Below are 23,352 nucleotides of genomic sequence, written 5' to 3'. Positions count from 1 at the left end.
TATGCTTTGTGGTCACTGTGTCATGTTTAAGCAGAAACCTCACAAGAGCAGTTTCATTAGAGTGTTGGGGTAGAAATCAGAGAGCAGCAGGCTTGGGAGTCAGTTGAAGGTGAAAAATTAGGCTTAGGGAATAAAATCTAATATTTAAGTAACTTTGGTTATTAGTAGAAGGAGAGAAAAGGAGAAATGAAGTGCTAAATGTATTATTACCAACTTCAGCTGAGCACTCAAGTGCCTGAGGATCTGTATTCTTCTAATCAGCCAGCTCTTTCTTCCCCTGAAGTGACTTATTCCTTGCTGTGTACACTTTCCTCGGATTTATAAGCCCCTCCGTCAGCTCTCCTCTCATTCTGTGATCCTGTTTTGTGCTTCACAGAGAACTTGTGAGTGGGAGTCTCCTCAGGCCTTCCCGTCCATGTTTATCTGCATTTAACACACGTTTTCTCCTCCGTCCTTTCACAGTTGTACACTATTTGCTGGAAATGTAGTTAGTGTTTATATATGGATTTAATTTGTCCATTTGATCTTTGACATCTGATAACATAAATACTGCTTATAATAGGAAATAGGCCTTTTCCCCTCCTGGAGTACTTAATAACACCAGCTCCACAAAAAGAGAATGTAACCAGTTAAAGTCACTTATAATGTGATTAAAATACTTACTACTTCAAAATATCTGAGCTCAGAATGTATTTTACACTACACATTGACCAAATCATCTGGGAAATGCCAGGATATTCCAGATTTCACTTAAAGTTAGGGTTTAGTTTTCAATTTTTTTGCACGTCATTAGCAATATTCACTGACCCTTGTCAGGACTTTTCCAGAACAGACATAGTAATATTTCTATTGTTAATTTGACTTCAGAAGTGATAAAGAAGCCCTTTTAGTCACTTTAGCACTTGTGATGATTATTGTCTACTGTTTGAAAAAGAATTATTTACTTCTTCACCACCTTGGTAGAGCCCATGTTGTATAAATATAATACATATACTAAATATGGTGCTTTATTGATGACTTAAATTATAAGTTTAAATAAACAGATAAAAGCAGGAGACATAAGAAACAAATTCGAATGTAGAAAAGGGGTAGATGGTACTGTTCATGTTAGTTATTCTTGTGTGCATGGTTCTGGGGTCAGAGGTGGAGAGAATGAGCAGAATAACCTTTGCCCTTGCTTAATTGATTAGTCAACTTTTTTCTTTTTGAATTTGAGTCTCTTTCCCAGGACTTAAACAATTGGTTTAATTTTTCAGACAGGGGAAAACAAAGGATGGAGTGGTCCAAAGGCTGGGTTTCCTGAACCAACAAATAACAGTAAGTTTCTATTTTTATATTAACTACACTTGGTGTTCATCAGTGGTTCAGTGACTTGTCCCTCATTGGGTATTTACTGGGTCTGTTTGGACCTGAGATGAGACGTTAAGTGTTATGAGGGATGCATGGAAGTTGTGGTGTTTGCTTTCCTGGAACTGACAGAAGACACAGGTACTCATATCTTTAACATAGTTAAGTCATTGCAGACGGAGTACTATTTTATCCATAAAGCAGCGATGTTCTTTTTTTATAAGTTGTTTTTTTTGTGACATTATTATAATAGAGGAGAATCAAGAAAGAAAAACAATTATCTATCAGCCCATTATAACCCAACATCAACTGTTTTCACAGTTCTACTTTTTAGGTACACACACACACACACACACACACACACATTTTTACATAGTTATAGTATAGACAAAAGTTTGTACTGGGTTTCATTTAACATTGTAATACCCACATTTTTCAGGTCGTGCTAAGTCATTAGAATTTTTGATATTTTATTAAAGTCACTAATTGAAATATCAGAAATGTAAGAATAAAATTGCTCACAATTTTATTCCAAATATAGTATATCAGACATTTAAAAATCCACTTCAGGTTATTTCTTTTTTCAAAGGTACATGATCAAGCGGTTATGCACTGGAAGCATAGATATTTTGCTTAATTTCCTCCCCACCTTTCCCAAAAAGCATCTGTTGTCACTGAAGTGACTGTTTTACTGTAAATCAGTAAAACAACACAGCCAGCCAGTGAAGACCCCATCGAAGTGAAGTCAGATCTCTCTCATTTCTAACTCTAGTTCTTTTCTTCATAACCTTCAGAAGCTGAATTAGCTTAAATATGTAAATTGTCATAATGAAGAGAGTATTCTTTCATGTTAGCAGCTCATCTCTTGATGTATAATGAAATTTGTAACCAAGTCTTATCAAAGCATGCTTATGAGAACTGAATTCTTGGATCATCAAAACTAGCCTCTGGGAAAGTCTATTTCCGTGAGGTAATAGTATTCATGAGTTACTTTCTGGGAATAATTTAAATAATGTAATATGACTCTGGGCCTTTTGTCTCTGTATGTAAGGATGATGAATGTGATAGGCTTAGCACATTGCCCAAAGAAAAAATGGAATCAGTTCAGGATTCTCAGAGAGTTTGTTTTAAATTCCTTTGATGTTTGAATATATACGATTATAATTACTTGGTCAAGGAATGTAAGAAACATTCAGTTGATTTCAGTTTTATGTAAAGTACTTAGCACAGTATCTCTTTCTTAGTAAGCACATAATGAATGTTAATTTCCTTCCATGCCTTCTCTCGTTTTTTTAATAAAAATTCTATAATTCAGTGTAAGCTCGCCAAAAATTCCATTCTTATACTTTTTATCTGTCAGAGTTTTTGCATGTACATGTGAACCAAAGAATATATATGGTTTATATTTGAATAGTTACTTTTGGCATTAGATATTTTTTCAAAGAACATAAACATTATGTATTTGAATATGGAAGTCAGATAGTTGTTAACTTGATAGTTTTAACATGAAAGCATATTGTAGATAGCCTGCAAACTCCCATCATTAAACAGTGATATTTTGACCCTCATCTTTATGTCTGTTGATTTTTTTCATAATTTGCTAAGGGATTTGGAACTCCTTTGCAAGTAGGGGAAGAAATATCACAAAGAGGTCAGTGAGTTTCAGTAATGAGAAATGTATAAGATTGCATAAAAGATTTGCTTTAAACGTAATGTTAGAAGTGATAAAGCTATTTGAAGCCCCCTCAAAATTTAACCAAACTGTTAACACTTTAGGACTTCCTCTGGTCTACAGTGGAGTAGTTCAAATTGAAAATTTGAAAGAAGGATGATCCATCACCCCTTCCCAGTGTGAGGAGGTGAGAAAGCTGATACAAGGTTCTTCTGTGAGTGGCCTGCAGGTTACCACAGACAATGAGGGCAGCCCAGCTCTGAAAATTAACTGTTTCTCTTCCCCAGAGCTAGTTCTCTCTAGTGGAGCCCCCAGGTCCTCTGGAGCCAGCTCATAGCTACTTAAATACAACGTTAGGAAAAAGTTGGTTGCTATGATGACTCCATTACCTAAAAAATAATTTGAATTCATATATTATGATAACATTTAGGTTAAATTCTCTTCTACTTAATCAATTCCTTAAGTTTGAAATTCTGCCCTAGGTGGCTCCTGTCCTGTGGATAATACCTGTGTTAGTGTTTTGCAGGCAGGGGATAGAGCAGGGCTCTCAGTATGGCACACGTGGGAAGACAGGAATTTGAGAGACCGCCAGAGCTGCCTGCCTCCCTGACATATTGTCTGACCTTGAGCAACTCAGTTTACATCTTATTTTTCAATGTGCTCTGTTAAGAGTTACACATCCATTTATAGTGTTGAGTATCTTTAATTTTCTAGCATTTGTAAAATGATTAATCATCCTTGAATAACATATGAAAAGGTAACATAGTACTTTGTAGAAAACAGAATGTTGTCATAAAGTGACTCTCTTCATTTTTTTTTTGATTAAACTACGTTACTTCACAAATTGTAGTTAAAAAGAACAAATTTTTAGCCAACAATTATTTGGATAAATATTATGAAATTAACTTGGAACCACAGTGTACAAACATTAAAAGAAGAGGACTTCCCTGGTGGCACAGTGGATAAGAATCCGCCTGCCAGTGCAGGGGACACAGGTTTGATCCCTGGTCTGGGAAGATCCCACATGCCGCGGAGCAACTAAGCCCGTGTGCCACAACTACTGAGCCTGTGCTCTAGAGCCCACGAGCCACAACTGCTGAGACCGCGTGCCACAACTACTGAGTCCGTGTGCTGCAACTACTGAAGCCCACGTGCCTAGAGCCCGTGCTCTGCAACAAGAGAAGACATCGCAATGCATAGCCCATGCACTGCAACGAAGAGTAGCCCCCACTCACCACAACTAGAGAAAGCCCGCGTGCAGCAATGAAGACCCAACGCAGCCAAAAATTAAAAAAATTTAAATCTTCAAAAAAAAATTAAAAGAAGAGAATACAGGATTGGAAAGGGGAAAGAAGACAATTTTAACCTGGCACAGCTAGCACCTAACTGTAAGTGGACAAAAAAAGTTAATGTACATGTGCATTTAATTTTTGAAGTGGAAGATATTTTTTAAAAGATTACAGTCATAAGAAACTGCTAACAGTTACAACAAAAAAATAGTTTAAATGGTTTTGCAAGTGATTGTGATTTCAGAGCCTGGTTCCTGGCTTGATTGCCTGCAGATTTAAAACATGGACCTAATTTTTGCATGCTTCACAAGCCTTTCCTCATTGCACTGAATTGCAGAATGTAGACTATTCTCAGTGTATTTTCACCCTGTGAATCACTGTCATAGTCATGTTGAAGTGCAAGAACACATAACTCTTTAATGTGAGGTTTGTGTTAAATTTAGCATGGGGCAATTTTATGCTTGGCACACACATAAGAAGCTAGATTTTTACAGATGAATGACTAACAAGTTTTTTAAAAGATCATGCATTTTAAAGACTTACTGACGGCTCATGGAAAACTTTGTAAAATTTTTAGATACAGTTCAGTTGATAAAATCTTTTTTTTTTGTATTCACATTCCATGTTTCTTATTAACACAGGGTTTTACTTAAAAGCAGGTTCATTGTTTCTTAAAGGTAAACTCTAGCTTAATTCGAAATTGGACTAAGCTCAAAGGCATTCACTGGTATGTGCCGAATCCACCCACTAAAAGATTGTTCGGAGGCATTTTTCACATAAATATTTTTCCGTTAACCTTTTTTTTTTTTTTTTTTTTCTTTTTTGCGGTGTGCGGGCCTCTCACTGCTGTGGCCTCTCCCGTTGCGGAGCACAGGCTCCGGATGCGCAGGCCCAGCGGCCATGGCTCACGGGCCCAGCCGCTCCGCGGCATATGGGATCCTCCCAGACCGGGGCACGAACCCGTATCCCCTGCATCGGCAGGCGGACTCTTAACCACTGCGCCACCAGGGAGGCCCTCCGTTAACCTTTTAAAAAGTTTTATTTAGCCCCTGTGAAATACGCTGGCTCTTCTAAGGTTCATTAGAGATGACCCAAGACAAATACTTTTGGGATGGGAAAGAATTCTTAATAACCTTTTCAGTATTGAAGTTGACTTATCAAAATTTTGGTCACTTTTGTGTTATAGCCATGTATTATTAAACTCTGTACATCCTGAAACCAGGAGGATAAACCATCCCGGTGACATGACATCAGAGAGATTGCATGCTTGTTTCCCCTATGCTGTGTGCTGTATTTAGAACCTCTACATTTTGGAGGGGGGCGGGTGGGTGAGAATAGATTAATAGATTCTTTAAGTGTTTTGGGAGAATTCCCTGAACAGTTCCCTTTTGGGGCTCCCATAACAGAAGCCACTTCGTAATGAGACAGTTAAATTAGTTGGAGCCAGTAGGATTTCAATACAGAGCCAAATGATTCAACTTAATTATTTATTTAGACATATAAATACTATGTTGGAAATCTAAGAGTGTAGCTGACTTGTAGCAGTCTATTTTATTTTTTCTTCTTCCAGTTTCATTGAGACATAATTGACATATAGCACTGTATAAGTTTAAGATGTACGGGCATAATGATTTGACTTACATCATGAAATGATTATCACAGTAATTTTAGTGAACATCTGTCGTCTCATACAACATTAAACAAGTAGAAAAAAATATTTTTCCTTATGATGAGAAATCCTAATATTTGCTCTCTCATCAACTTTCATCTGTAACATCCAGCAGTGTTAATTCTATGTATCATATTGCACATTACATCCCTAGTACTTATAACTGGAAGTTTGTACCTTTTGAGTGCCTTCACCCAGTTCCCCCTTCCTTACCTCCCACCTCTAGTAGCCACATATCTGATCTCTCTTTCTATGAGTTTGTTTGTTTGTTTTTGAAGGATAATTGACCTACAACACTGTGTTAGTTCCTGTTACACAACATAGTCATTAAATATTTCTATAAATTTCAAAATGAGCACCACAGTAAGTCTAGTTATAATTTCACCATACAGAGATATTACATAGTTATTGATTATATTCCCCACGCTGTACATTTCATACCCATGACACATTTGTTTTGCAACTGGAAGTCTGTACCATCCTAATCTCCCTCATTTATTTCTTTCCTCCCCCAACCCCCTCTAGCAACTACCTGTTGGTTCTCTGTATCTATAACTCTTTTGTTTTGCTATGTTTGTTCATTTGTTTTGTTTTTAACTTCCACATATAAGTGAAGTCATACAGTATTTGTCGTTGTCTGTCTGGTTTGTTTCACTTAGCATAATACCCTCTAAGTTCGTCCATGTTGTTGAAAATGGGAAGATTTCATTGTTTTTTAGGGCTGAGTAATATTCCATTGTATGTATCAAGGCAATCTGTGGATTCAGTGCAATTCAGTACAATGAAGAAAGCCTGGGAAGCATGCAAAAATTAGGTCCACGTTTTAAATTTGCAGGCAGTCAAGTCAGGAACCAGGCTCTGCAATCACAGTCACTTACAAAACCATTTAAACTGTTTTTTAGTTGTAACTGTTAGCAGTTTCTTATGACTGCAATCTTTTAAAAAGTATCTTCCACTTCAAAAATTAAATGCACATGTACATTAACTTTTTTTGTCTACTTACAGTTAGGTGCTAGCTGTGCCAGGTTAAATTGTCTTCAGGGTACAAAATTCTGTTGCTTTTCTGTACACTAACAATGAACTGTCACAAAAAGAAATTGAAAAAACAATCCCGTTTATAGTTGCATCAAAGGAAATAAAATACCTAGGAATAAATCTAACCAAGGAGGTAAAAGACCTGTGCTCGGAAAACTGTAAGACATTGGTGAACATAAGTTTTTTTCTAATTAGTGTTTTCATTTTCCTCAGATAAATACCGAGGAGTGGAATTGCTGCATCATAGTTCTGTTTTTAATTTTTTGAGGAATCTCCATACTGTTTTCCATAGTGGCTGCACCAATTTATATTCCCACCAGCAGTGCATAATAGTTCTCTTTTCTCCACATCCTTGCCAACACTTGTTATTTGTTGTCTTTTTTAAAAAATTGAAGTATAGTTGATGTACAATATTATATAAGTTTCAGGTGTATTTAAAGGTTATATTCCATTTATAGTTATTATAAAATACTGACTGTATTCTGTGTTGTACAGTATATCCTTGTAGCTTATTTATTTATTATACATAGTAGTTTTTACCTCTCAATCCCCTACCCTTATCTTGCCTCTCCCCTTCTTCCTCTCCCCATTGGTAAGCACTAGTTTGTTCTCTACATCTGTGAGTCTGTTTCCTTTTGCTGTATTCACTAGTTAATTTTATTTTTATAGATTCCACATGTAAGTGATATTGTACAGTATTTGTGTTTCTCGGTCTGATTCATTTCACTTAGCATAATACCCTCCAAGTCCATCCACATTGTTGCAAATGGCAAAATTTTATTTTTTTTTATAGCTGAGTAGTGTTCCATTGTACGTATATACCACATCTTCTTTATCCATTCACCTATTAATGGACACTTAGATTACTTCCATATCTTGACAGTTATAAACAGTGCTGCTGTGAACATTAGGGTGCATGTATCTTTTCAAATTAGCGTTTTCACTTTTTTCAGATAAATCCCCAGGAGTGAAATTCTGGATCATATGGTAGCTCTATTTTTAGTTTTTTTGAGAAACCTCCATACTGTTTTCCATAGTGGCTGCAACAATTTACATTCCCACCATCAGTGCAGGAGGGTTCCCTTTTCTCCACACCCTCAGCAACATTTGTTATTTGTGGTCTTTTTGATGATAGTCATTCTGATAGGTGTGAGGTGATACCTCATTGTGTTTTTAATTTGCATTTTTCTGATGATTAGCAATGTTGAGCATCTTTTCATGTGGCTATTGGCCATCTGTATGTCTTCTTTGGAAAAATGTCTATTCAGTTCTCTGCCCGTTTTTTAATGGGGTTTATTTTTTGATGTTGAGTTGTATGAGCTGTTTATATTCTTTGGATATTAACCCCTGATTGGTCATATCATTTTCAAATATTTTCTCCCATTCCATAGGTTGTATTTTCATTTTGTCAATGGTTTCCTTCACTGTGCAAAAGCTTTTAAGTTTAGTCAGATCCCATTTGTTTATTTTTGCTTTTATTTCCTTTGCTTTAGGAGACAGATCCAAAAATATGTTGCTACAATTTATGTCAAAGAGTATTCCACCTATGTTTTCTTCTAGGAGTTTTATGGTTTCCATTCTTACATTTAAGTCTTTAGTTCATTTGAGTTTATTTTTGTATATGGTGTTAGAGAATGTTCTGATTTCATTCTTTTACATGTAGGTGTCCAGTTTTCCCAGCACCACTTATTGAAGAGACTTTCTTTTCTCCATTGTATATTCTTGTCTCCTTTGTCATAGATTAATTGACCAGAAGTATATGGGTTTATTTCTGGGCTCTCTATTCTGTTCCATTGGTCTTTGTTTCTGCTTTTGTGCTAGTACCACTGTACTGTTTTGATTGGTGTGGCTTTGTAATATAGTTTTAAATTAGGGAGCATGTTCTTTGTTCTTCTTTGTCAAGGTTGTTTTAACTATTCAGGGTCTTTTGTGTTTCCATACAGATTTTAGAGTTATTTGTTCTAGTTCTGTGAAAAATGCCATTGGCACTTGGATAGGGATTTCACTGGATCTGTAGATTGCCTTGGGTAGTATGGTCATTTTAACAATATTAATTCTTCCAATCCATGAACATGTCTATCTTTCCATCTGTGTTGTCTTCTGTTTCTTTCATCAGTGTCTTACAGTTTTCTGAGTATGGTGTTTTACCTTCTTAGTTTAGATTTATTCCATTGGTATTTCAATAGGGGAATGAGAGACAGTGTTAAGCTTGCTTTTGTTTTAGGCATACCAGTTGAGTTTGTAGTTAAGGGCCCATTCATTTAAGGAAAAATAATCTAAAACTAGAAGGAAAGTCTTTAATCAGATTTTTTTAAATTTTTATTTTATTTATTTATTTATTTAGGTTGCATCGGGGCTTAGTTGTAGGCACACGGGCTCTTCATTGTGGCACTCAGGCTTCTCTCTAGTTGTGGCGCGTGGGCTCCAGAGCACGTGGGCTCTGTAGTTTGCGGCATGCGGACTCTCTAGTTGATGTGCACGAGCTCAGTAGTTGTGGCGCACGGGCTTAGTTACCCTGTGGCATGTGGGATCTTAGTTCCCTGACCAGGGATTGAATCTGTGTCCCCTGCATTGCAAGGCGGATTCTTTACCACTGGACCACCAGGGAAGTCCCTGTAATCAGATTAACACAGTGTATCTTTGTGAAATATTCTCAGGAAAGATTGAATGAATTTAAAATTTTTCATGATTTAAAAAACTTGTTTGACTTACATTTTTACATACAAAAAGATTTCAGATACATGTTTTTTAAAAAATGAAACCATATGAACCATTTTAGGATACATTTATTGATTGCAGTATGAGAGTGTTTTTAAGCATAAGAGCAAAGGATGAAATCGTAACTTAAAAAGAGATGGATTTAGATACATAAAAACTAAAAATGAATTCAGGGAACAGCATAAGAAAATAAAAAGGCAAATGACAAACAGAAAGCATAACTTGCAGCATATGTAAGCACCAGGTTAAATATACCCAAAGGACGCCTACAGGTTAAGTAACTTCCCAATAGAAAAATGGCGGAAGGACTTAGGGAGTCATTTAAAAAAACCCAGACATTAAATAATGAAAACTGTTCAGCAATCAGGAAAGTCCAGATTAGAAATAAATGTTATATAATTTCACGTCTATATAATTGACAAGAATTTAAAAATGATGATTCTAGCCATTGAAGAAACAGGTACTCACTTACTGCTGAGAAGATTGTGAATTAGCACTGCCTTTCTGAAGAAACAAGAATACAAAGCTTAGGCCCATTTTTTTCTAAAGCTTAACTAAAAGATACGGAATAAGAGAATGTTTTTTCCATAATAAACATACACAGGTTTATAATCATAAAAAATTGAAGTATATTTGAAACACTGACAGATACACAAACTTTGGCCTGAATTGCACAATCTGGCTGAATTTAAACAAATGGTATATATTAAACAGCTATGGAGGTAGTTACTGAATACCTAAGTCCACTTGGGGAGACTTTTATGACTTTTTTTAAGAGGAGAAAATGAGTAGTTTTCTAAAGTTTGAATGAAATTTCAGTTTCTGAAATTTGTTTTGGAAATCTGAAATATGTGCTCCTTATTCTCAGAGCCCTGCGGGGATCAAAGGTGTTTAAAACTCGTATTCTTCTTTTTTTTAATTTTTTTTTTTTTTGCGGTACGCGGGCCTCTCACTGTTGTGGCCTCTCCCGTTGCGGAGCACAGGCTCCGGACGCGCAGGCTCAGCGGCCATGGCTCACGGGCCCAGCCGCTCCGCGGCATATGGGATCCTCCCAGACCGGGGCACGAACCCATATCCCCTGCATCGGCAGGCGGACTCTCAACCACTGCGCCACCAGGGAGGCCCAAAAACTCGTATTCTTATAACCAAAACAGAGCAGAGCAGTGACACACAGATGAAAGTCTCCCAGAGACTGAAAGTTGAAGTATTAAGAACTACTGAATTATTTTCTCTGTTATCAAAGAAATTCTACAATAAACATAGGATAAAATAAGGGTAATTCTTGTAAGTGCTCATTCATCAGCTTCTCTAGAAAGATGGAGGTTTATAACGCCCATATAATATATTATAATTTGCCAAGAAATGTTAAACATGTATTATTTTTAAAGAAAAAATATAGGTAATACTTGATACATAATGAATTTAACACATACAAGTTATGAAGCATGATGATAAAATGAACGCTTACGAATCCACTACTGCATTTGAGGACCAGAACGTTACCAATGTTGTTACCTTCACCACTTTCTTGTCCCTTGGCCTACCTTGCTTCTCCCCACCTGAGGTAACCACTCTCTGGATTTTATATATAGTCACCCCACCCTTTATTTCATATAGTTTTATCAAATAAGTATGAGTCCTTAACAGTATTTGTTTAGTTTTGCTTTCTTAACTTTAGGAAAAATGACATTGTACTGTATACTTTCTGGAACTTTTTTCTCCCATTTCAAATTATAATTTAAGATTAATTTATTTTGTTAACATATAGTTATTTCATCCACTGTGTGCATATTCTATAATTGATTTATCTATTCTCCTATTAATCCACTTGGGATATTTTCAGGATTTTGTTATTATAAACAATAGTACTGTGAACATTTTTGAACATGTCTCCTGGTGCACATATGTAAGAGTTTCTGGGAGCATACCTAGGAGTGGAATCTATGAATTACAGGGTATGTGTACATTCAGATTTACAGGAAATACTGTTTGCTTTGTAGTGGAAGAGTGGAGAGCCCTTCAAAGTATCTAGTAGAAGTAGAAACATTTAAAATCATTCTGTACCTCTGAATTCATTTTAATGATGCGTTTAGTTGGACTTCAGTTCAAATTCCACTATATTGTTAATCTTATTTATTTTACTCTTCTATTTTTACTTAGTCTTTTGAGTGGATAAAAATTTTAAATGCAGAAAAGGTGAGAAATCTCCCTGTGCTTTTGTCCCCATTAGCACAGTTACCACCCTGTCTCCCAAACAAGTAATTTTTGATTAGTTTCTTTAATATTACTCTAGAATCTTTTTATACATATAGGAGCAAATTCAAACGTGCATTATTTTATCCTCTAGCATTGTAGACACACTGTTATATAATTTTCTTTTCACTCAACAGTATGTCCTGAAGATCCTTCCATATTGATAATGTGTAGGACTTTATTACTTAACTAGTTTTGAACTGATGGGCATTTGAATTGTTTACTGTATTTTTATATTATAAATAATACTGCTGCATAAAACCTCATACATACATCCTTTTAAATGTGTGCTAGTGTATTTGTTGGATAAATTCTTACAAGTGGAAATACTAAGTCAAAGAATATGTGCACTTATAATTTTGATAAATGATGCCAGATTATGCTCAATAGAGATTTCCCAGTTTACATTCCTACTAGCAGTTTATGGGATTTCCTGTTTCCCCACAGCTTCAGTAACAGGGTGCTCTCAAACTTCTGGACATTTGCCAATCTGATAGCTAAACTATGGTATTCTGTGTAGTTTTATTTTGCATTTTTCCTTTTGTGAGTGGGGTTGAGTATATTTTTTGTACATTTATGAGTCATTTCTATACTTTTTTTCACTTCTACACTATTTATGTCAATGATATAGTTATATCTGTTGCTCATTTTAAAATTAGATTGTTGGTCTTTTTTTTTTTTCCTTACTTGAAAAGAGCGTGTGTATGTGTTTGTACCTTTATAATATGACTTGCTAATTTTTTCTTGTTCTCTTTGTTTATGGTGGAATTTTCTTTTTTTTATATTTTTCTTTTTTTTTAACATCTGTATTGGAGTATAATTGCTTTACAGTGGTGTGTTAGTTTCTGCTTTATAACAAAGTGAGTCAGCTATACATATACATATATCCCCATATCTCCTCCCTCTTGCATCTCCCTCCCACCCTCCCTATCCCACTGGAATTTTCTTTTAAAGTTTGGTTTTCTTTTTAATGTATTTGAATGGCCTTTCTTTTATAATCTATTATAGCATTTGTAATCTTAACATAGTTAATAATGCCTTCCCCGTTCTGAGATTATATAAAATCCTTTTAAGTTACTTTCTGGAACTTTTATAGTTTTATTTTTTGTCCTTAAATCTTTGATCCCTCTGGGATTTATACCGAAAGTTGGATCCAACTTTAATCCCCATTGCACTGAGACTTGACTGTTATACTGAGATTCTGTATGCGTTTGGTATTATTCTGGACCTTCTATTCTCTTCTGTTCATTTGACTATTTATGCAGCAGTTTTAATCATTGAGTATTTTGTTTTACCATGAGTAAACTTAAACTTTGTTTAAAACAAATGTGAAAGAAGATATGCTTGGTCTATGATCTTTCTGTACATACTACATGCATTGTAAGTAATTGAGAAGATAAAAATCTCCTTGACATGAGAAATGAGAGGAGCAAGGGTAGTCCAAGCACCAATTAAAAGCACTAAAAGAAGCAGCAGGGAACTGTGTGGTTGAAGGCAGTGAGGTTCAGAAAGGCAGTGGCGACAGTCTCCCTAAAACGTCTGTGTATGATCAGTGTAGCATTCATTCATTCATTCAGAAAGTATTTATAGACTGCATTGTACTATTTTTTGTTTTATTGGTGATTTCAACGAAGTTTTTAAAAGTTGAAATTACTTCTTGAAAAGCTTGTCAATCTGTAATATAAACGTGGTTAGCTCCTCCCCTTCCCCCCATTAGAAAAGGAGGGGGAACTTTTAAAAAATGAAAAGTGTAATTTGAAAAAAAGTCTATTGTTTTTTATTTAAAAATAAAACCATATAGTGCAGTACCTGAAATTGTCAGTGTTTAATATTTGGACAAACGAAAAAACAGTGTTTTCACTTTTTTCCCACTGTATTAATGGTCTTAGATATCATCTAGACTTGTGGTTCTCAGCTTGGTGTTGCTGCACTTGCTATAATAATAGGTGTCATTATTGGTATTTCAACAACCTAATGGAAATAATGCATTCATTCTTAGAAGATTGCTTTGCTTTGGGTTAGAACAATGTATGTCTGAATTCATATCTCAGACTGTTCTGAATCTCAGATTGGCACTATTTGGTAGAAGGAACAGGAAGATGATTTATTATTACTAAAGAAATGCAGTCTGTCCGAAAGATAGATCCTTGAAACATGGTATGCATAGAACAAAAAGAAGACAAAAGTCCTAAGTGTGAAAAGGTTGGAGAACATCCAATCTCTTATTTTACAAACAGGAAAATTGAGGCTCAGGTGATTTTATAACTTGCCTGAGGACAACTCAGTTAGAGGTAGTGAAAACTTGAACTTGTGTCTTCTGACTCTGAGGTCTGCATTTGTCACTAGACAACATATTTATTTCTATATATATCACTTGCTGATAATTAAGGAAATTTTGAATAATGTTTTCTTAAAGAAATTCCACTAAAATTAAGTATACATTTTCTTGAAAGAATGTTTCATATATCAGGTACCAGAATCTTTTAAAAAAAACATTTAGGATGTTTCATAATGTGGAAAATGTCCAAACTATTGTTTCAGATACCAGTTTGATATTTGGGTGGATCATGTAAAAACACTAAAATGGCTGAGGAAGCATGTGCAGTGTTTGTTTTAACAATGGAACAGCCATCTGCTTTACATGACTTTTCTTAAGACTTAAAAAATTTAGTAATAGTCCATTTTTAAAAACACTCTCAGGCTTTTGGGGTGATGTTATTCAAGTGTATTGTTTTATTCCAAGCTTTCTGGTTTGTGTTAAGATGATTCATAGACTTTTAGAGCTGAAAGAGATTTTCAGGTTCTAGTCTAATTCATTTTACAGTTGAAGGAAACAAGGTAAAGAGACAATCTGCAACTTGAACTCTGATAGCTAAGGCTTCAGTGGAGCACATTTACCACTGAACTGTGTCCTTTTCTTTGTTACATTTTGTGCTAATACACATTTTTTTTTTTGCTACTCTAAAAAAATCTTAGTTTTTAAGAGCAGTTCTAGACTTACAACAAAATTGAGAGGGAGATACAGAGATTTCTCATATAAACCCTGTGCCCATATATGCATAACCTTTCACATTATCAACATAACTCACTAGGTGGTACATTTTTAAATTTTTTTTACAAAGGATGAACCTACATTGACATATCATGATCACTCGAAGTCCATAGTGAACCTTAGGTGCATTTTATAGGTTTGGGCAAATGTGTAATGATATATATCCATCATTACAATATCATACAGAATATTTTCACTGCCCTAAAAATCTTTTGTACTTTGTCTTTTTCTTTCTCCCTACCTCCCTTCACCCCTGACAACCACTGTTTTTCTTATTGTCTCCATAGTTTCGCCTTTTCCAGGATCTCATGTAGTTGGAATCACAGATCTGTAACCTTTTAAGACTGGCTTCTTTTACATGGTGATAAGCATTTAACGTTCCTCCATGTCTTTTCATGATTGATAACTCATTTCTTTTTAGCTCTGCGTAATATTTCATTGTCTGGGTGTATCACAGTTTATTCACCTACTGAGGGACATCTTGGTTCTAAGTTTTGACAATTATGAATAAGGCTGTTACAAATATCTGTGTGCAGATTTTTACACGGACATAAGTTTTTAACTTCTTTGAATAGATACCAGGAAACATGATTGCTGGTAAGAGTATGTTTACTTTTGTAAGAAACCACCAAACTACCTACCAGAGTGGCCGTACCATTGTGCATTCCTATCGACAATGAGTTGGAGTTGCTTTAACTCCTGCCCAACATTTGGTGGTGATGTCAGTGTTTCAGATTTTGGCCATTCTAATAGATATGTAGTGATATCTGGTTGTTTTTATTTGCATTCCCCTGATGACATAGGATATAAGACATCATATGGTTATTTGTCATCTGTGTATCTTCTTTGGTGAGGTGTCTGTTAAGGTTTTTGGCTCATTTTTAAAATGGGTTGTTTGATATCTTATTTTTGAGTTTTAGGAGTTCCTTGTAAAATATTTTGGATAACAGTCCTTTATTAAGTGTACCTTTTTTGTTTGTTTGTTTGTTTTGTTTTGTTTTGCGGTACACGGGCCTCTCACTGTTGTGGCCTCTCCCACTGCGGAGCCCAGGCTCCAGATGCGTAGGCTCAGCGGCCATGGCTCGCAGGCCCAGCCGCTCTGCGGCATGTGGGATCTTCCCACACCGGGGCACGAACCCATGTCCCCTGCATCGGCAGGCGGACTCTCAAACACTGCGCCACCAGGGAAGCCCCTATTAAATGTATCTTTTGCAAATATTTTCTCCCAGTCTGTGACTTCTAATTCTCTTGATAATATCTTTTGTAGAGCAGAAGTTTTTAATTTTAATGAAGTCTAGCTTATCAATTATTTTTTTCATGGATCTTGTCTTTGGTGTTATATCTGAAAAGGCATTATCATACCCAAGGTCATCTAGATTTTGTCCTGTGTTATCTTCTAGGAGTTTTATAGTTTTGCATTTTACATATATTACTATGAGTTTTGTGAAGGATGTAAGGTCTGTGTCTAGATTAATTTTTTTACATGTGGATGTCCAGTTATTCCAGCATCATTTGTTGAAGAGACTGTCTTTGCTCCATTGTATTGCCTTTGCTCCTTTGTCAAAGATCAATTGACTGTGTTTATGGGGGTCCATTTCTGGGCTCTCTCTTCTGTTCCACTGATCTGTTTGTCTATTCTTTCACCCGTACCACATTATCTTGATTACTGTAGCTTTGTAGTAAGTCTTGAAGTCGGGTAGCATCAGTCCTCCAGATTTGTTCTTCACCTTCAATGCAGGCTTGGCTATTACAGGATTTTTGCCTCTCCATATAAACTTTAGAATCAGTTTGTTGATATCCATAAAATAACTTGCTGGGATTTTGATTGGGATTGCATTGAATCTGTAGGTCAATTTAGGAGGAACTGACATCTTGACAATATTGAGTCTTTTTATCCATGAACATGGAATATCTCTTCATTTATTTAGTTTTTCTTGATTTTGTTCATCAGAGTTTTGTAGTTTTCTTCATATATTTTGTTAGATTTATACCTAAGCATCACATTTTTGGGAGGTGCTAATATAAATGGTATTGTGTTTTTAATTTCAAATTACACTTGTTCATTGTTGATATATAAGATATTTACTATCCATAATTTTATTTTATTTATTTATTTTTTGAATTTTTGAGTTTTATTTTTTTATACAGCAGGTTCTTATTAGTTATCTATTTTATACATATTAGTATATGTCAATCCCAATTTCCCAGTTCATCCCACCACCGCCACTCCCCCACCCCTGACTTTCCCCCGTTGGTGCTCATGTATTTGTTCTCTACATCTGTGTCTCTATTTCTGCCGTGCAAACCGGTTCATCTGTTCCATTTTCTCTTAACAGTTTTTAAGTGTATAGTACAATAGTGTTAACTGTAAACACAATGTTGTACAGCAGATCTCTAGAACTTTTTCATCTTGCATGACTGAAACTCTCTACTAATTGGATAGCAACTCTCCATTTCCCCTGTATCATTCTGCTTCTGGTTTCCATGAGTTTGACTACTTTATATACCTCATCTATGTGAAATCAAGTAGTTTTGTCGTTCTGTGATTGGCTTATATCACTTAGCATCAGCTCCTCAAGGTTCATTTGTGTTGTTGCATATGATGGGATTTCATTCTTTTTTATGACTGAATAATATTCTATGATGTGTATAAACCACACTTTCTTTATCCATTCAACCATTGGTAGGCATTTAGATTATTTCCACTTCCCAACTGTTGTGAATAATGCTGCAGTGAACACTAGAGTGCAGATATCTCTTTGAGAACTTGTTTTCAAGTTCTTTTGGATAAATACCCTCAAGTGGGATTGCTGTTTCATGTGGTAGTTCTTTTTGTAATTTTTTGAGGTAGCTCCATCCATAGTGGCTACACCATTTTATATTCCCCCCAACAGCGCACAAGGATTCCAGTTTCTCCATACCTTTGTCAACACTTATTTCCTTTTCATTAAAATAATGGCCATCCTACCAGGTGTGAAGTCATACTTCATTGTGGTTTTGCGTTTGCAGTTCTCTAATCATCAGTGATGCTGGGCATCTTTTCATATCTGTTGACCATTTGTATGTCTTCTTTGAAGAAGTGTCTGTTCAAGTTCTTTCTTTGTGCATTTTTAACCAGGTTATTAGTCTTCTTGCTATTTTTTTTTTTTTTTTTTTTTGCGGTATGCGGGCCTCTCACTGTTGTGGCCTCCCCCGTTGTGGAGCACAGGCTCCGGACGCGCAGGCTCCGGACGCGCAGGCTCAGCGGCCATGGCTCACGGGCCCAGCCGCTCCGCGGCATATGGGACCCTCCCAGACCGGGGCACGAACCCGTATCCCCTGCATCGGCAGGCGGACTCTCAACCACTTGCGCCACCAGGGAGGCCCCTTCTTGCTATTAAATTGCAGGAGTTCCTTATATATTTTGGATATTAACTCATTATAAGATAGATGGTTTGCAGTTATTTTCTGTCATTCCATAAATTGCCTTTTCACACTGTTCATTGTTTCCTTTTCTGTGCAGAAGCATTTTAGTTTGACATCTTCCCACTTGGTCCACTTTTTCATTTTTTGGCCTGTGCTTTTGGTATCACATCTAAGAAATCATTGCCTAGACCAATGTTATAAAACTTTTCCCCTATGTTTTCTTCTAGGAGTATTATAGTTTTGGGTCTTATGTTTAAGTCTTTAATCCATTTTGAGTTGATTTTTGTGTATGGTATAAAACAAGGATCCAATTCCATCCTTTTGCATGTGGATATCCAGTTTCCCCATTTGTTAAAGAAGCTGTTCTTTCCTCATTATGTAGTCTTGGCACCATTGTTGAAGATCAGTTGACCATATATGTGTATTATTTCTAGGTTCTCTAATCTGTTCCATTGGTCTCTGTGTCTGTATTTATGCCAGTATTCTAGTGTTTTTTGTTTTTTGGGTTTTTTTTTGCGGTACGCGGGCCTCTCACTGCTGTGGCCTCTCCCGCTGCAGAGCACAGGCTCCGGACGTGCAGACCCAGCGACCATGGCCCACGGGCCCAGCCGCTCCGCGGCATGTGGGATCCTCCCAGACCGGGGCACGAACCCGTGTCCCCTGCATCGGCAGGAGGACTCTCAACCACTGCGCCACCAGGGAAACCCTCTAGTGTTTTGATTACTGTAGCTTTCTAATATATTTTGAAATCAGTAAGTGTGATGCCTCCAGCTTTTTTCTGCTTTCTCAAGATTGGTTTGGCTGTTCAAGGTCTTTTGTAGTTCTATATGAAATTCAGGATTTTAAAAAAATTCTGTAAAAAAATGCCACTGGGATTTAGATAGGAATGGCATTGAATCGATAGATTGTTTTGGTAGTATGGACATTTTAATAATATTACATTTCACAATCCATGAACACAGGATCTCTTTTCATTTATTTGTGTGTTTAATTTCTTTCAGCAGTATTTTATCATTTTCAGTGTATAAGTTTTTACCTTCTTGGTTAAGAAAATTCCTAAATATTTTATTCTTTTTGATGCTATTGTAAATGTAATTGTTTTTGTAATTTCCTTTTCAGATTGTTTATTGTTAGTGTATAGAAAAACAACTGATTTTTGTCTGTTGACTTTTATGTATTGCTACTTTGCTGAATTAATTTATTAGTTCTAGCAGGTTTTTTTTGTGTGGAATCTTTCATGTTTTCTATATATAAGATTATATAATCTGCAAATAGAGATAATTTTACTTCTTCTTTTCCAGTTTGCATGCATTTTATTTCTTTTTCTTACCTAATTCCTCTGGTTAGAAATTCCAATATTTGTTGAATAGAAGTGTCAGAAATGGGGATTCTTGCCTTGTTCCTGATTTTAGAGGAAAAGCTGGACTATTTTTTTTTAATGTATTCACTCTGACCCCAAATTTTTATTTTTCAGAATTTGTCCTTCATAAATATTGTTTCTTTAATTTCTGCTATGGACTATTTTTATGAAATTTATTTCTCTTGCAGAATGAAGCCTCTGGTTGTCAACTCTCAGAGGGAGTATCTTTAGCATGCTCATGGTCACATGGAATGACAGATTTAGTAGGGCTCTCTTCTCTTTCTGATCTGTTAAGCTTTTTGCCTCTATTATGATATAACATTCAGCTGTTAGGCTCCACTAATTGCAGCATATAGCCCTATTGTTTTCTTAGAATATAAATTGCTCTCATTCTGATACAATTAAATTTGATCCCTTTTCAGGAGAGTTTTTGAGGCCAGTATTTCAGATTCGTTCTGTCCGTAGGGTCATTCTTCTTAGCTGTCTCTTTCTCTCATTCTTTCTGGGAAGTTAGCTGGTTTACGTTGGAACTTGCTGCTGCTTTCATGAAGCTACTAGACTCCTGTGAATTGCTTAGCCCCCAAATCTCCAGTGTTTTCAAGAGTGCCCTTAGGCTTGAACTTCCCTACATTCCATTTAAAATAAAGTCACTTCCTTTGGGAAAGCTTCAGAGCTCTGTTCTTATGGACTACCTCACCCCTGGGCAGAATTTTGAGTCACTGTTCTGGAGTGGGAATGGGGACAGTGGCTCACTTCTCTGAGAGTGACACCCCTGCTTTGTGAGCAGGGTGTTGGTCAGGGGAGGTAATCTCTGGTATTCTTGTTTTGCCTTTTCTGACATGAACTTCCATCCTATGAGCAAGCTGAGGAGAGAGCAGTCAGTTCTCAAGTGTTCTCAGCCTGCTGTGCCTGTATGAGTGGTGCCTGGGTGGAAGAAGGGATTGCCTGACTTTTTGTCTGTATACATGTGGAATTTAACTTTTGAAGCTTGGAGCTGGGGGAAGTGAGAAATTCTGGTGGCCTGCCGTTCTGGTGAGATACCATATTACTTATAGGTGGTTGAGGAGAAAAAGAGCCCCATCTTTGTAGCTGCATGTGGAGGACGGAATGGGTCATGGCTCAAGTGCCAAAGACTTTTATTCTTATTGAGATTTGTTAGATTTTCCTGAATAAATGTGCAATGACTTCTGATGCAAAACCTGGAGCTAGGCTAGGTGCCACAGGTTGAGGGCATAGTCCTCTACAAGACTGCTTCACTTCAGACACCAGCCACTCCTGGGAGGATTTCCAAAGCCACCCTCACTTCTGACCAACTGGCTATAAATTCAAGGCTTCCCACTACCCTTTAGATTTGATAATTCACTAGAATGACTCACAGAAGTTAGGAAAGTCTTATACTTATGATTACAGTGTTGTTATAGCAAAAATGATTCAAGTCAGAACCAGCTAAATGAAAGAGACACATAGGGTAAGATCTGGAGGGTCCCAAACACAAAGCTTCTGGTATACTTTTTTTGATGTCCTTTTCCCATGGAGTCAGGAATGTGTCACTCCCTATCCAGTGATGTGTAATATGCACAGAGTATTGCCTGCTAGACACTCAGTTTCCAGAGTTGTGCAATTTTTGTGGGCATTTATTTCACAGGCATAACTGATTGAGTCACTGGCCATGAGGCTGATAGCAATCTCCAACCCTCCTCCCCTCCTCAGAGGTTGGGCTGCTACCATGGGACTCAAAGCTCCAACCCTCTGATCACATAGTTGGTTTTTCTGACATAACCATCCCCCATTCTGAGTCATCTTGTTGGCATAAACTCTGACGTGGTCCAAGGGGTGCCCCATGAATAACAAAGACACTCCTGTCACTCATGAAATTCTAAGGATTTAGAGGCTATCTCCCAGGAAGTGGGGACAAAGTCCAGCCAAATTCTCATTACATGGGAGAATGTTTTATTTGTTATATGCCCTTATATTCAATTTCCAAGGACTTAAAAATATTTTAAAATGAATATTCTCTAGTTTTGGCTGTTTGTTAGGGTGGGTCTGTAGATCTCCACATGTCATCATTTGGAAATAGAATGTCCTGCTTTCTTTTGATTAATATTTATAAGATATGTCTTTTTTCCTCATCCTTTTACTCTCAGCTTGCCTATATAATTATATTTGAAGTGAATTTCTTTTAGGAAGCATGTAGTTGGGTCATATTTTTAATCTACTCTGACAATCTCCCATTAATTGGTATATTTAGATCATTTATATTTAGTGTAATTATTGATATGTTAGGACTTAAGTCTGACATCTTATTTACTTATTTTTTTTTTAAGTAGGGGTTTTTAAATATTTATTTATTTATTTATTTATTTATGGCTGCATTGGGTCTTAGTTGCTGCGTGCGGGCTTTCTCTAGTTGTGGGAGGCAGGGGCTACTCTTTGGTGTGGCGCACGGGCTTAGTTGCTCCGCGGCATGTGGGATCTTCCCGGACCAGGGCTCAAACCTGTGTCTCCTGCATTGGCAGGCAGATTCTTAACCACTGCACCACCAGGAAAGTCCCTATTTACTTATTCTATTCTTTTGTTTTCTTTTCTTTTTCTTACTCCCTGTGGGTTACTTGATGACTTTTTAGAATTCTAGTTCAGTTTCCACACTCTGATTCCTTTGGTGCCCAATGTGGGGGACTCCTTGTTATTGCTGGATGGAGTAGGAATTCTGGTCGCTACATGGTCTTCACTGACACCACAGTGGGGATAACCTTGTTACCACTAGGTGATGATTAAAGTCCTGACTCTCCACTCTTCCTCTTCTGACACCACTCATTACTGCCAGATTGGGGTAGAAGTCCAGGCTCCCTGTGTGGTCTTCACTGAGACCATGGGGTGGGATCATAATCCCTGCTTCATAGGGTCATTGTGAGGATTACTGAGCTAATATATGCAAAGCCTGCTCTCTAGTAAGGACTGCATGAGTTTTAGCTATAATTATGACTGTTTTGTGAGCTTTCTCTAACAGAGGCTCAGGATGCTAGCAGAAGGATACTGTTGGGGCTCCTGTGTTAGGCATTTCAGTATGTGTTTCTTCCTGCTGAGGGATTGGTCATTTGTGTCATGTGGCAATTTACATAATCCATTTTTTAGTCTTTTTTACGGTCTTAGGGAAATAGTCACTAATGGATTTTTTCCTGTGAAGAAAGATAACTAATGAGGATGATCTTTATTTTACCAGCAATGTTTTTATCCTGTTTGAATAAACTTAATAATTGGACAGGACTCGTTGTCTTCACAAGCTTCTCTCACATTTCATTATCACCGCAGAAGTTTTGTCCTGCTCAGTAGAAATATTCACAGTTCTGTCTTCGTGGAAAATGTTGAGCCTTGAACACATTTCTGCTACATAAGCCAACTAAGTGAGACCTCCTTTACTATTAAGATGAATGGTGAGTTTACTCACCATACTCAGGGTCCTGTCCTTCGTAATTATATACTTTTTATTTTTCTCTTTTAAAGAAAAAATAACAATTCAACCCTGGGTTTGAAAACTCTGGCCCCTTTCTTTGG

General features: G+C 36.6%; 1 protein-coding gene across 7 annotated transcripts in view; it reads left to right on the top strand.

Annotated features, from left to right (window-relative positions):
* The window catches only part of STAU2 (staufen double-stranded RNA binding protein 2), a 303,363-nt gene that overhangs the window by 140,845 nt on the left and 139,166 nt on the right, over window positions 1-23,352 (top strand). For all 7 annotated transcript variants that reach the window (XM_060115950.1, XM_060115949.1, XM_060115947.1 and 4 more), the window contains one exon: window positions 1,257-1,317. In XM_060115950.1, the coding sequence (XP_059971933.1) occupies window positions 1,257-1,317 (61 nt within the window). The remainder of the gene's footprint in view (window positions 1-1,256; window positions 1,318-23,352) is intronic.

The sequence above is a fragment of the Mesoplodon densirostris genome, chromosome 13, assembly GCF_025265405.1.
Source record: "Mesoplodon densirostris isolate mMesDen1 chromosome 13, mMesDen1 primary haplotype, whole genome shotgun sequence".
Lineage (NCBI taxonomy): Eukaryota > Metazoa > Chordata > Mammalia > Artiodactyla > Ziphiidae > Mesoplodon > Mesoplodon densirostris.
The sequence above is the reverse complement of the archived record's forward strand: the minus strand, read 5'-3'. Positions and strand labels throughout refer to the sequence as shown.